Consider the following 16976-nt stretch of genomic DNA (forward strand, 5'->3'; position numbering starts at 1 on the left):
ATCACTCAAGACAAAACAAGTTAGTAAAATACAAAAAATAACTAGGAAAATTCAAAACAGAAAGTCTGTTATCAAATGGCAAAATCAAAAGCTCAAAAACATCAAATGAATTGAAACAACTGTTATTTTCCTGACTTGGCATTTTTAATATAAATCCAACATGTATTGATGATGTTAGTTTATATATGCAATAATAAGGGACCACATGAGTTGTATGATCAAATGAACTATTCACTATAATGTGTGCAATCTTTGAGAATCATTCTGCAATCTAAAGAGGTGACAGAAGTATAAATATCTAATTCATACTCTGGTAAAACAAATTTAATACTACAAAGATAAATCATAATATCAGCAGATGTTTTAATTCAGAGAAATATAAGTGATATGATTTTTTCTTTTCTTCTTTAACAAGTGAATGCGAGTTACAATATATATTTCATAGTGACAACCCCGTTCTATTTCAATTGGTACTTTTTCTAAGGTTTTATTTAGGGTAAAAATAAATGTTTTCTATTTCTATGAAAAAAGAAATATGTTGTGAAATATTTATGCAAGCTTCTATTTAAAAGAAAAATCAAGCTTTATGTACCACTATAAAGAAATTTAAGAACTTCAGTACCTATGACAGCTATTTTAGAAATGATTTCTTCACTGTACACGTTATAAAATAAGATAAAAGTACTTTACCTACAATAGTTTACAATAAATTGAAGTAGATTTAAATATCAATATTTTATTCAGAAACAATCCCAAAAATCCTTTTTTCCCCTCTCAATTAACTTGAAATTTCAATTATTTCATTTCTTGAAAGTTAAATACCGTAATCAAAATAACTTGTAAAAAATAATAATAATATCAAAAATACAAAAACAAGAAGAAACCCATATAAACAATGAAAATATTGATGATTTAGAGTTCGTCATGGGCGGCTTGAGCTGTCCCACCTGATGGCTGTGAACATCTACAGGGAGTTTCAAATTCAAAAGCATATTCACATCTACTGGGTTCACTGGAACTTAATAGTCTATGCTCCAAACCACATTTTAAATGTACCTGAAATGAGATTAAATTAGTCTTTTAACAGTACCTAATGTATTCTAAAACAACTCTTTTTACATTTTGTTTTTAAATGAATACTAAGCCCAGCGTACTTCAAATTGAATTACTACATACATTTTATAAGTATCTTGATATTTTGATAGATGTTGAAAAAAGAAAGTATTGGTATATGACAAACTTGTTCATTAGAATGGTTTCTAATTTTCTTTCCATTTCTATAAAATGTAAGTATATTTATCCCTGATAGTGATCCAGTACAATCTAGTCATTCTTTTTTGGAATACACAGAATACTTATTATTTTTTTGTTTTGTTTTTTTAAAGGAAATCATCCTTTACTAGTATCTGCTTTTATAAATACCAATATTTTCTTCCAATCAAAATTAGTAGGCGTCAGTATCTGGAACATTCTAACTACTTAAGCAGATTTTTTAAGGTGTGTGACTATGCAATTTGCACAACATGGGCATGATTGGTACAGTATTTTCACTGAAGTGAAGTATGCAGACATAAAATTAATGAGTACAATTATGTTTTTATTTGTCTAGAACCTGAAAATGTAACAAATATTTTCCGGTGCTTTTTTTTTTTTAATTAGTGAAAAGCATCTACTTGATTGCATAGATGTTTAGCATTTTTTTCATTTGACAGAGAATAGATAAACTTACCTTAACAGATCTATCTGGACCATTCCAGCAGTTCTGTCCCTTTTCATATAACTGAACAGAATATTTGTCATTTTCTGGGCCAGCCCAATTACCCCAATTCCTGAAAAAGGCAGATGTATAATATTCCTATAATTTCAAATAAAATGTGTGCAACACTTTAATCTGACAAAGAATTATTTTCATACCTGCCAACTTTTCAAAATGCCCATGGGGGTTTTGCATGCAAGATGGCTGTCATAAACAACCTTCAAGGGGGCCTGCAAATACATTGTAATGTTGTTTTTTGGCTTCTGCATACTTCTATAAGCATAAAGTCATTGTAAAATCAATTGTTTTGATTAATTCGTGGACAAAATTGCTCTTTCAAAATTTCAATTTGGGAGCCTCCATGGGGAAAATCAAATAGTGACAGTTGGCAGGTATGTATTTTTTGTCAATCTGTGCAGAGAAATAAACACATTAATACACTGAATCAGTGGTTTATGAGTTTATGTAAAACAAACATGTGTCAATAGTACACTGATGTCCCATCCGCACTGTAATTTTCTATGTTTAGTAGACCGTGAAATTGGGGTACACTCTAATTTAGCATTAACATTAGGAAGATCATATAATAGGGAACATGTGTACTAAGTTTCAAGTTGATTTTACTTTAACTTCCTCAAAAACAACCTCAACCAAAAACTTTAACCTGAAGCAGGACAGACAGACGAATGAACACTGAACAAACTGATGGACCACTAGACGCACAGACCAGAAAACATAGTGCCCATATATGGGGCATAATAAATGGGGCATGAAAATATGAAGAGAAGTTAGATATGCAGAAAGGGTTGTATATGACAATCATATAATATAAAGAATAGTTGATTTTTAGTTGAATGGAACACAAAATTATGCACTAAGCAGTTGTATAAAACACATTTATGCAGAGATAATTTGTAAAAAAAGAAGTATTTGAACAGCTTGCATTCAAAACTCTAGATGTCATCTGTAATGATCACATTTTTATAAATTCAAATGAATATGAATAATTAAAGAAAACCAGCTTGGCTGCATCTAGCTAAGCCCATGACATTAAGAAGTAAGACTATTCAGGTCAGTATACATGGTTAGGAATCAAGAATAGTTTTACCAAGAATCCTCTCATTGAAAATTGTGTCAATCTGGCTTTTCAGGAACAACCATCCTTATACAGAAAACCTACATAAACAGATGTTAACATTCCAAAGTACTGAGGTAGCATTAAATGTTGGAGAAATAAAAGGAGTGCAGAGGTGTCATCTTATCATATAAAAATACACAACAACAAAGCATGTAGAAATTGAAGCGACATTGTATATACAAGACAAGGTCTATAAAATAATGATCAAAGGGACACAACTTCATACATATTTATCTGTTCAATCTTATAAAATGTAGTAAGTTTAATGACAATTTTGCAAAATGGATGAATTGACAAAAACATGTTTCTTGAATACCTCAAAAAAATGTGTGGAGATATCTATTCATAACATATTCTTTTATGACAATCTTGATAGCAAATCATAAATCCTTAAAGACTTTCATAAACATTTAGGTTACATACCCTAAACTAGTTTCATGTCCACCATTTTTAGGTCGCTGTGATCCCTTTGAAAATGGGCAGTATTTATATGTATATTCTCTATCTGTATATTCAAAACACTGGTCTTGTAAAATTGCATATTCTCGATTTGGTCCATAATCTTGTTCTAAATAAGATTTTATAGATCTGAAAATACATAAAAATATGAAATAGGTTAAAAACCCTGTACCAATCATCATAAATTGTTTGGAAAATCTCATACAAATCGGGACAAATTAGTTAATCAAACTCATGCAAATCTGGTTAAATTGGTTGGAAAATCTCATGTAAATCTTGATAAATTGGTTGGAAAATCTCATGTAAATCTTGATAAATTGGTTGGAAAATCTCATGTAAATCTTGATAAATTGGTTGGAAAATCTCATGTAAATCATGATAAATTGGTTGGAAAATCCCATACAAATCATGATATATTGGTTGGAAAATCCCATGCAAATCTTGATAAATTGAGTTAGAAAATCTCATGAAAATCTGAATAAAATTGGTTGAAATTCAATACACATCATGATAAATTGGTTGGAAAATCACACACAGATCTAAATAAATTGGATAAAAAATCCTTTTCAATCCTAAAGTCAATATCCATAAAAATAGTTTTGATGCAATTTGGTCAGTGGCTTCATGAAAAAAAGTTACAAAAGCATTAACAGACCTGAGAGAAAAAAAGCAATAACTGTGGCATCAGTGCACTGTCTTGGTAAACCTGGATAAAATACTTACGAAAGTTCATTATCTAGTTCTTTTAATTTACTGTTGGCTTCATCATAATTCTTTCTTGCTTCATCAGCAGCTAAAATATAAAAAATCTTTTATCAATTTAACTTAAAATTTTGAGTTGGCAAATTTTTACTTCTCTTTTTTGAATAATTAAACAAAGATCACTTTCCATTTTTTTTTAATAAATGTAAATTTTACATTATTCTATGCCCTAAATGTCAAAATAACTAATGTCTAAACCATTTGTTCATTACTCGACATAATTATAGACATTTTTTATTTGAATCAAAGAAACTCATGATTGGTATGACTTTTTTTTGTCGTTTAATATATTTTCATGTAATACTATAAACTTTTATTTATTATTTAATACATTTTAGGAAAATCTATGGTAGTTTAATATCTATATCTCTCATAGTTTTAATATAAAGAGTCATTTTCTTATTTGTTAATAATTTTAACCTTCTATCAGTTTCTTTGTTTCTTCATCATATTCTGGCATACTGTCTTCATCCTTCTGAAAAATTCAAAGTATATAATGGTTTAATTACTACTAGGCAAGAATGGCATTAATTGGTAAGGAACCTTTCAATTTAACAACAACACCTCTATAGCAGTATCTTGTTCAATACATTTTTAACTCTGTCCCTATCCATAAGCTAAAAGTGACCTATATATAATTACATCCACTAAAACATCTCTACAGGTTATATTCTATTTTTCATTTACATGTAGAGTGGGGTGCTCATTTTTGCCACATCTTTTCATGTTTTCTACAGTTTTTGTTCAGGTCTAAATGTTTTTGAAGTATACTGATATTTTTATATGAAGATAACTAAAAATGCAAAATATTCTTAAGCTTGAAAACGTGTTCATTAAAATATAACCATCTGAAAAGTTAGATTAAAGGGTGTTTGAAATTTCCTGTTTTTTTTGTCAATGGGGGACACATATTCGCCGTTTTTACACATCTATTTAAAATCTAAAATCCGCAGCTTTTAACAACATTGATCAAATCAATTTCATTATAGATGAATAGCAGACATTTCAAAGGTGTTAAGAACTGAAATTTAGGGGCATTCAGTTGAAGAATTACTTAGAAATACTTCTTCGAATTCGTGTTTTTTCTTCAGGAAATTGGCCGAAAATCGTTGTACGTTTATCGGTCCTTTTCAGTAGGTGCCGCAATTTTGTCTCAGTTAAAAAAAATAATCATATTTGTTGTAAAATATCATTTACCGGTATATGTCTTCCAATTCAGCCATCCTTTGAAGTTTTTACACCTCAAAATCATAAAACGGCGAAATTGTGTCCCCGGCAAATATGGGCGCCCCACTCTACAAGTATTTTAAAATATAACTACTGAACCAAAGTTCAAAAATTTATTTCTGAAATGTGTACATCTGTTTTGAATTTAATTTTGAAATACCAAAACATATAATATTAAATGCTAAAACAGACAAGTCTAACCATATATTGTTTTTCCTTATTTTATTTAAATTCTCGTGTATATCTATTTTAGCATAAAACATAATTGAAAATTTCTATTCAAGTCATTTACATTTTTTTTTAAACAAATAAATTAAAATAAAATGTTTTTCAAATTACCTGAATTCTAGTAATTTTGAAAACTCTAACAACAACTTACAGATGATTATTAATACCATGCTTATATGTTAGCCTCATCATGCATATACATAGAACTACAATGCACATTCCAATAGATGCCAGATTCATAACTAACATTCTTTATTTTAGCCCCAAAAAATCTAAATACATGTATCCTTCTCACCACGGTCATGCCTTTGCTTGAACCATGAGATAATTTATACCATATCAACCAACTCATTTGGGTCAATCTTTTTTTTGATTTTTATATCATGCAGTTTTATCTTTTTCTTTGTTTCAATCAAATTTTTGTATGGAACAATCACATTAGCATACAAACTCCATCATGCAGCACACATCTCAGCAACATAATCAGCTATTATTATTTTTGAATTTGAACATACAAAGATATAAGATTATGACATTTCTCTGCAAAAAAAAATGATATTTAATTTATTTATTACTTATTTGTAACTTGCTGCAATATTTTGTCCTGACAGGACTTATCTGACAAGGCCAATATACCTTGAAGCCAACATACATTCAATCATAAGATAAAAGCTGACTTTTTTTACCAATCATGCTGGGTTTGTGTTTCTGACTATAGCTTTATACAGTTTTAGTATAAAATAATTGTCTTGGCAGTAATTCAATTTTGTTATTTTTCAGTATTACATTTTTGGAGATAATTTGCACTTTGTACTTCAATCAAATTCAAACTATGTGTGCCTTTTGAAGGAAATTGCAATGCCACAATGCATTATTAATGGCACAAAAACACATAAATAAATATAATGAAAATATTTCCATAAAAAAAGTAAATCTATAAAAGTTCTGTTTCTATTTCTATTTCCTATAAAAATAAAAATCAATAAAAACAAAGGTCTTAACTAAACTGATTGATGCTTCTAGTCAAAACACAAATATGGGAGCAGGCAGGAGTTACTATCTATCTGACACCATTATACCTCCTCGCTAGGCTTATCGAGAATCAATTCTGGTTCCCCTTCTATTCTGTCAGTAATGGGAGCAGTTGGTACTGTTTGCTATTGTACACAAAGCCAATGTTATATTTTGAAAGTTAACTTTGAATACTATACTTTTACATACATATGTTGTATCCTCATCAAAAGGCAATGTATCAGTTATTTTTTTTAAACTTTTGTTCAAATAACTTTGAACTGCAACTTGTAGCAAATTCCATTATAATTTCAATTTTCTGTTCATTTGAACAACTTTTTAGTATAAAATAGCACTGTAAACAGATGTTTCTGTTTTTCACCATTCCTGTTCTGAATCAATATTTTAAGCATTGATAACCTTTGAATCAGCAAAACATGCAAAAATTGTAGAAATAACAAAAAATAAAATTATCATATTAATATTATTTTACTTAAATCAGTATCTGTAAACCTAAACCAAAATGTTATGGTGTATGCTCAAGTCTAAAACCTCAAGTAAAATATGCAAATAGAAGTCAATAAAATGAATGAATATAAAAAGATTAGTAGCCTTTCCCACGGTTAGTAAGCATTTCCATTTCAGCTGCACATGAGTGTACTAAACTGAAAGTGAAAGTAGACTCACATCATTGACACCTGGTTCATCTACATCATTGTCATCATCTTCATCTTCATCATCATCGTATTCCCCGTCCTCGTCCACCTCATCTGGAGGGGATGGTGGTTGCCCAGGGGCAGGAGGCTCTATCTGTTTTAAGTTATGTTTATAAATAATTGTTTCATACACCGATGATATAGTTACTGACTGGAGATTAGGTAAATGAGTATTTTGTTTGACCTTCAAGACTTTTTTCAATTTTTTCAAGGTCAAACAAAATCAGTCATTTACTTAAGATTCAGTTAATTCCCATTTCATTATATCCTTTCTAAAACAATTGATTCTATAATTTCAGTCAAACCAAATGCAGACCAATTATTAACCAATTTGCTTTTTAAGATTATGCTATTAAATGTTCACTAGTATTGTCTTTCCAGAACAAATAGAATATTATACAGGTTATTCATAGAAAAATCTGAATATCTATGTTAAACAAATTTTTCACATGTTAGCATTGAAAGAAATGAATTAAGTTTGTTTAAATCATATGAAACTGTAATTTGGTTTCAGATATTGTTCCCAAATGTTTTTTTTTTTTTTTTATAATTATGGTATAACTGAACAAATTTACATAAAATCAAATCATTAAATACAGAAAAGCATGTGCATGCCATGACATCTTAAACCGTTGAGCAGATTAATATTTTAAAAAATAAATTTCACTTTGAAAAATAAAAATCAGTAGAAAGTGAGATTTTTTTTTAAAGATTGTGTAGAAGATGATGACGATGTTGTTTGTCTGAACAGACGTAATATAACTAATATAATTATACAAGATTTCTATGTTCTATAATGTATTAATACAAGATGTGTATATACCTTTTACCAAAAACAGTAAGCTGAACTAAAGGAGTAGATGTATGATCGTATTAAGAAGGAAATGAAATGGATGATGAATTTACTTTATGTTTATTTGTTTCTTTGATCAAAATCAGTTTCTTTTTAACCAACAAATTAATTGAATACATCAAATCAAAACCATACCAAATCCAAACCATTTTGTGGTCAGTTACTACCATCTTGAGGAAAATAAGTTTAGGCCAACACCTTTAAATTTGTCTATCCACAATATTTTCAAATGGCAGACAGCTTGGTTATCATGATTACTTTTAATGTATGTGTTCCCATACTTTTTATCAAGTTACAGGGAATAAGCAGAAACAATATATATTTGTTCCATTTTTTTTAATTTTGTTAAATGACATCCTGACAATTAAATGGAATAAACATAAAACAAAAACAAAAAATAATACAGAAAACTTGATTGTTCTGGAAATAGAAAAGAATTGTTTCAGAATTAAACATATCTTGGGCATGGAAGGCACTTTTCTTATTTTTTTAAAATTCTTATAAAATTCTGAAAGATGAAACTACCAATATTTAATTTATTTAAGTGCCTCTTATGCTCCTACTGGTTAATTTTGGAACAGCCTTAAATGTATGCTAACAATATGAAGAGATTGTTTCCCCTTCCAAATTAATTTGGATGGAAACATGTAACTAACTTAATCACTGTTCCTGGGAGTTCATTACAAACAAGTTTTCTGTAAAACAAATCCAACTGCTATTCCACTGAAGTGTTTCTCCAAGAAGGTAATTACATTTAACATAAATTAATCTAATTAATTTATAAAAAAAAAAAAAGTAGCATTGTGAATGTTTTATATTTGAAAGTACAGAGCTTGTCTACTTTAGATCTACCTTAAAATTAAGTCAAAACACTTCAGTGAAATAGCTGAGTAATGTGAATCTATCTACAAAATTAATAATCAACTGATATAACTGTTTCTTTAAGAATGATCATAAACCAACCATGTGTGGGGTTTACATAGCTATCACCACCTGCTTTAAATGGTGAGTATTTTACCTGTTCTGTTTGAGCCTCCTCTCCTCTGGCCTCCGTTGATGGATCTCCCTCTGGTGGAGGTTCCTCTGTTGTAGGTTTCTTGTAAATATCCTTGACATGAGGCCAAATGTCGTTTGTAAATGTATCATAATCAACACTTTCCTTATCCTCTAAATGTTCCTATAATAGAAAATACAAATAAAATTTTCAAAGAGTTACAAAATGTTGAAAGTATGTAAATTATCAGAACTATCAAATTATCAGTCTATAATGTTACCATATATCAATTGTATCACATGTTGTTAAAAAGTTGTACTAAACAAATAGAAAAAATAGTGTTTTGTTTGGGTTTCAAAAATTGCAACAGTGTGCATCACTGGTTGAAAATTGTCATGTCAAAGCTTTGTTGTTTACAGGGTATTAAAGTTAAGTTTTTAACATTTACACTGGGCACATGTGTTGTAAAAATAACACATCAAACTTGTCATTTTGCAAATTCTAAAAAACTAATTAATGATCAATACATATTATAACTATAATATCTGTTCAAAAGGAACCCTTTTTAAGGTGAAATTGAATCAATGAAAAAAAAAGATATTCTATATTTAGCAAATGTTACACTTTCACTTTAATTTTGTATACCTTTGCCTCTTCTTCAGACACAATACCATTAGAATCGATATCAAACTCAGGGTGGGCTATGATTTCCTGCAGGTCGATACTGTAACAAACACAAATCAAAGTCAATGTGGTGAATGATATTAAGGGAGTCTAAATAGTTATTGCAAAAAAATCAATAATGGTTATGACTTCAAACAATTATCACCAAAAAAAAAAGAACAACAAAATATTCATTAGGCTATGATTCCTAAAAGTCAACATTGTTAATAAGAATAAACTTCCTTAAACCTATCTCTGTTAATCCCCTCCCCTGTAAGAAACCAAAAGGCAACACAAAATTGAGTATTTGAACTGTCACCCATTAAATATTCTATTCTTTTATTTTTATGATCAACGCAGATATTTTGTTTTATGTGTTTATCCCTTGCTTTTGTGGTTAACCATAAAAAATATTTCAATTCTGTTATTCATAATACATATCCCTTAATGGTTTCCTTTTGTTATTCCAATACTTGAAAACACTTATGGTGTTGAATTATGTGAAATCTAAATACTTAGATTGAGCAGTTTGAATATAGACTATACAGTAAAACCTGTATAAACCGGCCGGCTTCGGGACTATGAAAAAGGGCCGGTTTGGACAGTGGGCCGGTTTATTCAGGTTTCTGTTTTGACCGGAAGTAAATGACTTGTGTCGTCCGACATTTTGCATGTAAAAGGTTCTCTCTGATTGTAAATTATATCTGATAAGTTAAAAGACTTTCACTTCGTGTTTCATTGTTTGCATTTGCATCATAATGCTCGCGTTGTTTGTATTGTAAGACGAGAGTTTCGATTTACTCCCATGGTCAATAATTTGAAATGTTGGAATGGCCGATTAAAAAGCCAGAATATTATCAAGCATAATTTCATCACTTTCAAAACGTTGTCGTACAGTGTACAATATCCATTGATTGTTGTCATCCGGGTGTTTTTCATTATCAAGGCATTTGTTTAGGGGTACACAACAGGGAAACCAGGATTTCGAAATCACGATGTGAATTTCTTACTCCGCGATTTGAATTTGTTTATCCAAGTTAAAACGTAAGTTCAATCCGATATATGTTCCGTGTGTCTTTTTTGTTTAATTGACACGTTTATAATGTTTTAATAAATAATAAAGCTCATTACTGTACGATTGTAGGCTAGCAGTTTGACACCTGACTAATTGATCATCAAATATGTTTTGATTGCATTTCGATCATTGAAATTAATTAGACAAACCGGTTTTGACAGGTAATAATTAATGTAATTAAGAGTATTGGGACTTCATAATTAGACCGGAATTTGGAATACACAGGTTCTGGTTTACAAAGGGTATTTTAACAAAGACTTTGAATGGAAAAATATGGGACTTTCATTTTCGGCTGGAATGGACAGGAAACCGGTTTATTCAGGTTTGACTGTATATAGACTTACCTGTTGTCACCATTAGTATCTAAATCTTTAAAAGCTAATGAGGCTGCTTCAACTTCTTTCTTTGCTTGTTTTTCAGCTTTCAACTCTATAAAAAAAAAACACTCTCCAAATTAAAATTTCAGAGTATCAATATATCAATGCAAATATGAACTTTAGTTTACTGTTTGAAGCAATCCATAATTATGTTAAAAGAACCTGCTCATTAGTATTATTTCTATCTTTTTACTTTAAAATTAGTAAGGTACATTTGCATAATTGCTGACAAATAGAAATGACTGAAGCATATTTCTTTTAAATAGTTCAAAACAACCACTACCACATATAAACCTCCAATGATTATTAACCAGACCGGGTTTGTCAATCTTATCATGATATACCATTTCTAACATGGATTCTGATCATCTCAACACTTTGACTGCTGAATTTGAGTTTATTTGGATTTCCAACTCTACTTTACATATCTTTTAAATTTCTTTCACTCATTTTCACAACTAGTCTTTAATCAGGCAATTAGACCTTGCCACATGCTACAGACACTTTACATGTACATGTACTATTGAAAACCTTATAAATTTTAGATGTTGTCTGGTTTCAATTTCTTTAGTTACTGTCTCACTGACATATATCATCATATATTCCCTTGAATACATATTTATCTTATTCATTAACATGGCGACTTACCATCCCAAGCTTTTTGGTGTTTATCTTTAGCTTCGGTTTCTGGACTTTCAGCTTCTAATTTAGCAGCTATAAAATCAAGTTGATCATTTTTATTGCTGCCATAAATAATTTACCAAATTTTCAAAAAAATGAAATACTATTGTTAGAAATATTATCAATCTAAATTACATCTAATATGAGACAGGTGCAACTTGTGAAAGAGGATGAAGTATTACGAATAAAAAAAAATCTTTTTTTTTTACAAAATCATAATATCAAACCATATATTAAGCATACATATCTACATCTAATTTATCCCTAAACAGAACTATTAACATATTTCTTTCAGAGTAAGACTTTAGAGTGGATTCATGACAAAGGCCAGTACTTATATTTCTAGTTTACAGGCCTAATAATTTTGATCGGCAACTATCTCTTGAAACTAGATGTAAGCACCAAAAGAACTTCTGTTGATTTAAAAGAGTATAAAGACAATACTTGCTTTCTAAATCTTTTACTGTAATTTCTAAAGTTTCTCTTTCTTTTTCCACTTCTGCTTGTCTAGCCTGAAATAAGATTAAAACAGTGATAAAAAAATTAAAGACTGATGTTTAAATGTATAGATAATATATAACAAAAGTTTTATTCTAGTCCACAAAAAGTATCTTTAAAACTCAAAAAGAATACTTCAATCTAATGGCCATCTATGTGACAATAAAACCAAAAGAGAACTACTTCATTGAGAGATGCTGGATACGACTGTAGAAGTTGGGGCCATTTAGGCATTAGCTCCAAAAACAATCTTCCTTTTGTGGTATTGAACCTTTTGATTTAATAACATAGAGATCAATACACTTAAATTAAAGTTATTGTCAGGACACTGACACAATAGCATTATAAGAAAGCAATTTTTTGGTGGTCATATAAAGTTCTATTCTACTCTGATCCTTACACTCAGATTAAAATAATACTTAAAATAAACTTACAATCTTCTCCTCATGGACTCTCTTGCCTTCATCAGAGAAAGTTTTCTGTTTCTCAAACCCTTCCTGCTGAAGTTTCCTTGTTCTATCCTGTTCTTCTCTTAATTTCTTTCCAAGTTCCCTGCAAACAAATATGTGGTACTAATGAGATAAAATAGTCAATATTTACAGACAACAAAGTTTTCAAATTATAACGTCATTATCAAGTTCATGTGAATTATACCCTTTTTTATTGAATTTCGAGAAAGCTTTGCCAATATTGCATACTGATTGTTGAAGGCAGAACAGTGACCTATAGTTGCTAATTTCTGTCACATTTAGTCTCTCGTCATGCTTATGGGCAGTTGTCTCATTGACAATCATACCTCATCTATTTATTGTTATATGATGGACCAGTCCTTTTTTTGACTTACTTGCAGTTATTAACACATTCAATTCTGCCTGCGTCTTCGTCTGTACCATCACAACAATCTGTAATTCAAAGAAATAATATATATATATAATTTAGTAATTCTGCAATCAATTCTATCTTCATGCCTAATATATCATGTACTGTGTTACAACTCTAGATTCTACTGACAAGGGAAGGTAACACTAGTTTATGGGGAGATGAATTTCGTAGTTCAGTCTAGGTGGTCTAGCGGTCTGGAACACTGCACATTGATATCCTTATAGCATGAGTTTGAATCCCAGTGAGGAAAGAACATGCAGATTTAACATTGTATGCTGATATTTAAAGTAATTATACATCGATGACAATAGGCCAGTTCCGGGATACGGTTTTCAGACGAATCTGTCATGTGACTTCCATCACCACGCGACAAAAATGTATGGATAGAAATTTCCAACACACGTTGAGCAAAGGGGTGAAAAAGTTTTATTTTATACTGCACAAATTTGGGATTAAAATCTAAAAGGATTGTCACCCTCCCTCAGTCATACGGCAATCACATTTATGTACTTAAGGAACATTAATTTTTCTATACTACCCTACAAAATTTCGATAATGAAAGTGCTGGAAACTTTCAATAGAGCAGGGATACAGACGCGCCTTCTGTCTGGTAAATGATGTCATAAAGGCATGCGAAATTGAATGTCTTTTCCGGTGAAAGACATGATTCCAGAAATGACCTATAACCTGTAGTTATATTTTGGTTATGTCCTTTAGTTTCTGTTTCATTGAGGTTTCCCTTTTATCATCTTTAATTCATGCAGGAAATGATGATTTTATTGATAGAAAAACATGTATCATGTGTATTGTCAAAAACATCAATCAGTTAAAAATTACTTAGTAAATAGTTTATTTTTGATAGAAATTTGTGATTCTAAAAAACCTCTGAAGTCATGTTTATATTAACTCACCACAAACCCCATCATTTACTCTAGATGACAAGATGTTGGATGGAACGTACCCAGCATTGGTACAATGAAATTTACCATTCGGACAAGCAGAAGTACCTGTAAAGTAATAAATACAAATTAATGTACCTACAACAGGTAACAAAATCATGGAACATGTACGTTGTTTTCAAATTGATATCCTAGAATTTACTATTTGAGCAAGACAAAGTGTCTTTAATAACATTCAGAACAGCGTATATGAAATTATTAAAGACAGACACTGTGATGAAGAGAATGTTCTATAAGTCCTTTCCTAGATTTAGATATATCAGTTTTATACAGGAAACTCTACACAAAAAATTTTAGTTGTGGATATCTGATTTTGTTGCTTGATCAAGGTGTACATATAATAGATATAGGAAGATTTGGTAATTGTTAAACCTTTAAAATCATGTTTTATCAATATGCTCTAAAATTTGTCACTCAAGAATAATAAATGCAGCCCCAGACATAGTAAATAATTTTGATTATTATTATCATTATTTTTATTATTTTGACACATTTTCAATCATGTACATGTACCTGGTTCATCTGTGCCATCATTACAATCACAGTAATCATCGTTAACATACTCGTAGGGTATTTTTGATGATCCATCTAGACAGGTAAAGGTACTATCTTCTGCTGGCTGATACAATGAGGCCACTGCAAAAGAACATATTCTGAATAAGTTAATGTAATAGCATATTCTTTCCATTCTTTGCTAGAGGAGAGTAAAAATTCAACTGTAGTTCAGTCTCAGATTTATTCTTTATTATCAATATACTCACCTCTTGCTTTAATGTTGGAATATTGAGTTGATTTATTTTCTACCATATTCTTTGTTTTAAGATTCAGCATGGATTCAACATTTACTTGTGAAACTATGCGATACATTGTTAATAAACAAAGAATAAATAAAACATTTTGGATTTTCAAAAAGAAAAAAGGATAAAAACTGTTATAAAAGGTGCATTTTGGGTACCATTGTAAGCCAAAAAAGTGTCCCATGAAATTTAGTCTTCTTGAACTATATTTTACACTTCATCTGTGATATTCCGTTCACGGGACAGAATATCACATTTGTAACCTATATAATAGTGTCTCCCTTAGTGAAAAAATGTTCCTAGTACTTGGACATAATTTCATGGATGTTTTATAAAAATATGTCACAAGGGACAATTTTTCATAGTGTAGCTATTTTTTTCTGTCCCTAACTAAGAAGGGAAATAATTTAGCAATCATTGAAATGTTTTAATCAATCAATTAGTTAAATCACAATTGATATTTAAAGCAAGACAATACAGTCTTTATAGATGTAAACAAAAATGGAAAGTTTTGAATATAAACAGCTATATGAATTTTTGTGTGATGGTCAATACCCTCCAGGGTTTAATAATAATGAAAGAAGATCATTTAGAAGGAAGGCCGATAACTTTGTCGTTTGATATTAAAAACAATGAAATGTTTTAAATACATGTAGACAACAAAAAGAACACAGGAGAAAATATTAAAACTTGTTATTCATAAGGACAAACTGAGTGTTTATGAATATTATGTTCATGACATAAATATTATTGATCTGGCTAAAAATGGCAATCCAAAGATGTTAAAACAAATCATTAATTCCTACTGTATATTTAAAAACAAATGTTGATTTAGTCTTATTTTTTTTTGTAAATTAAATTATTTGGTATTTGACAAGCCTTTTGTGCAATTTGGACATGATTTCACTTTGAAAAAATATCTAACAAAGCCAAAGGCAAAGGTCAAAATAGAATAACTTTTCAAGGGACACTTTTACACAGAAGTGGACAATATTTTATAATAAAATTCTGTCCTGGACAAAATTTACCATGTCATAACCATGAAATTTATCCATCGGACACCATTTCATGGGGGACACTATTTAATCCTACACCATCACATATTTGGATGATTTTTATTAATAATGACACTGATTGATCATTACATAAATATATAAAGTTAAGAAAGGAAATGGGAAATGTGTCAAAGCGACAACAACCCGACCATAGAGCAGACAACAGCCAAAGGCCACCAATGGGTCTTCAATGTAGCAAGAATTCCTGCACCTGTCCTTCAGCTGGCCCCTAAAAAATATGTATACTGTATACATTTAATGCACCTTTAATATTGCTATACTTGGCTGACCCAATAATCTGTCCCGCTTGAACATTGTTGAATTATTATGTCATACAACAATCACTTTTCCATTGTGGCGTCAGATATTTTATATAATGATGTAAACATTTGACTGGAACCTGTGTGTTGTTCAGTATTAGCAGAAAAATAGCGGTAAGGCGTATTGGTTGATTGATTATTTCTGATTTATGTCCAGTGGCAAGTATTTGACACAAATTCAGGCTTAATATTAAAAAAGATAGCTCCTGTGACTTTCAGAAAGTAAGTGGTATACAGCCAGTACGGTGTATAGACGATCATACTTATCACTTAAGAAGAATCAAATAGCACGTTTAGTTTTTTTTTATACAAACAGTGACCATCCCCCCTTTTTCATAAGAAATTGAAACTGTCAGCGGATTCTCACTTGAAATAGAGACACCCCTTGGTCTACCAATAGTTGCATTTGTGATACTGGAACACAATAACTGTGCCAAAATAATGAAAAATGTGTGCAGTGTTCTCATTTTCTTTCTTCTATTATCAGTTCACGTTGTCGACATGGAAAACACCGATTGGTTTAGA

The 16976-nt window shown here is 30.2% G+C and overlaps 1 protein-coding gene across 4 annotated transcripts; it reads right to left on the reverse strand.

Moving 5' to 3' along the window:
• Positions 1–349: 349 nt before the first annotated feature.
• LOC134693644 (glucosidase 2 subunit beta-like) lies at positions 350–16976 on the reverse strand. Of its 4 annotated transcripts, XM_063554493.1 has the most exons (17): positions 16819–16976; positions 14793–14915; positions 14232–14327; positions 13283–13340; positions 12873–12990; positions 12389–12452; positions 11908–11973; positions 11227–11311; positions 9790–9868; positions 9169–9327; positions 7269–7391; positions 6650–6727; positions 4536–4590; positions 4077–4146; positions 3318–3482; positions 1730–1829; positions 350–1056 (listed from the first exon to the last, which is right to left on the reverse strand). In XM_063554493.1, exons 1-17 carry the CDS (start codon positions 16916–16918, stop codon positions 913–915), a joined length of 1683 nt encoding a protein of 560 aa, XP_063410563.1. In that variant the 5' UTR covers positions 16919–16976; the 3' UTR covers positions 350–912. The 4 variants fall into 4 exon arrangements, with proteins under 4 accessions (XP_063410563.1, XP_063410585.1, XP_063410574.1 ...); XM_063554515.1 differs by lacking the exon at positions 7269–7391; XM_063554504.1 differs by lacking the exon at positions 6650–6727.

The sequence above is a fragment of the Mytilus trossulus genome, chromosome 1, assembly GCF_036588685.1.
Source record: "Mytilus trossulus isolate FHL-02 chromosome 1, PNRI_Mtr1.1.1.hap1, whole genome shotgun sequence".
Lineage (NCBI taxonomy): Eukaryota > Metazoa > Mollusca > Bivalvia > Mytilida > Mytilidae > Mytilus > Mytilus trossulus.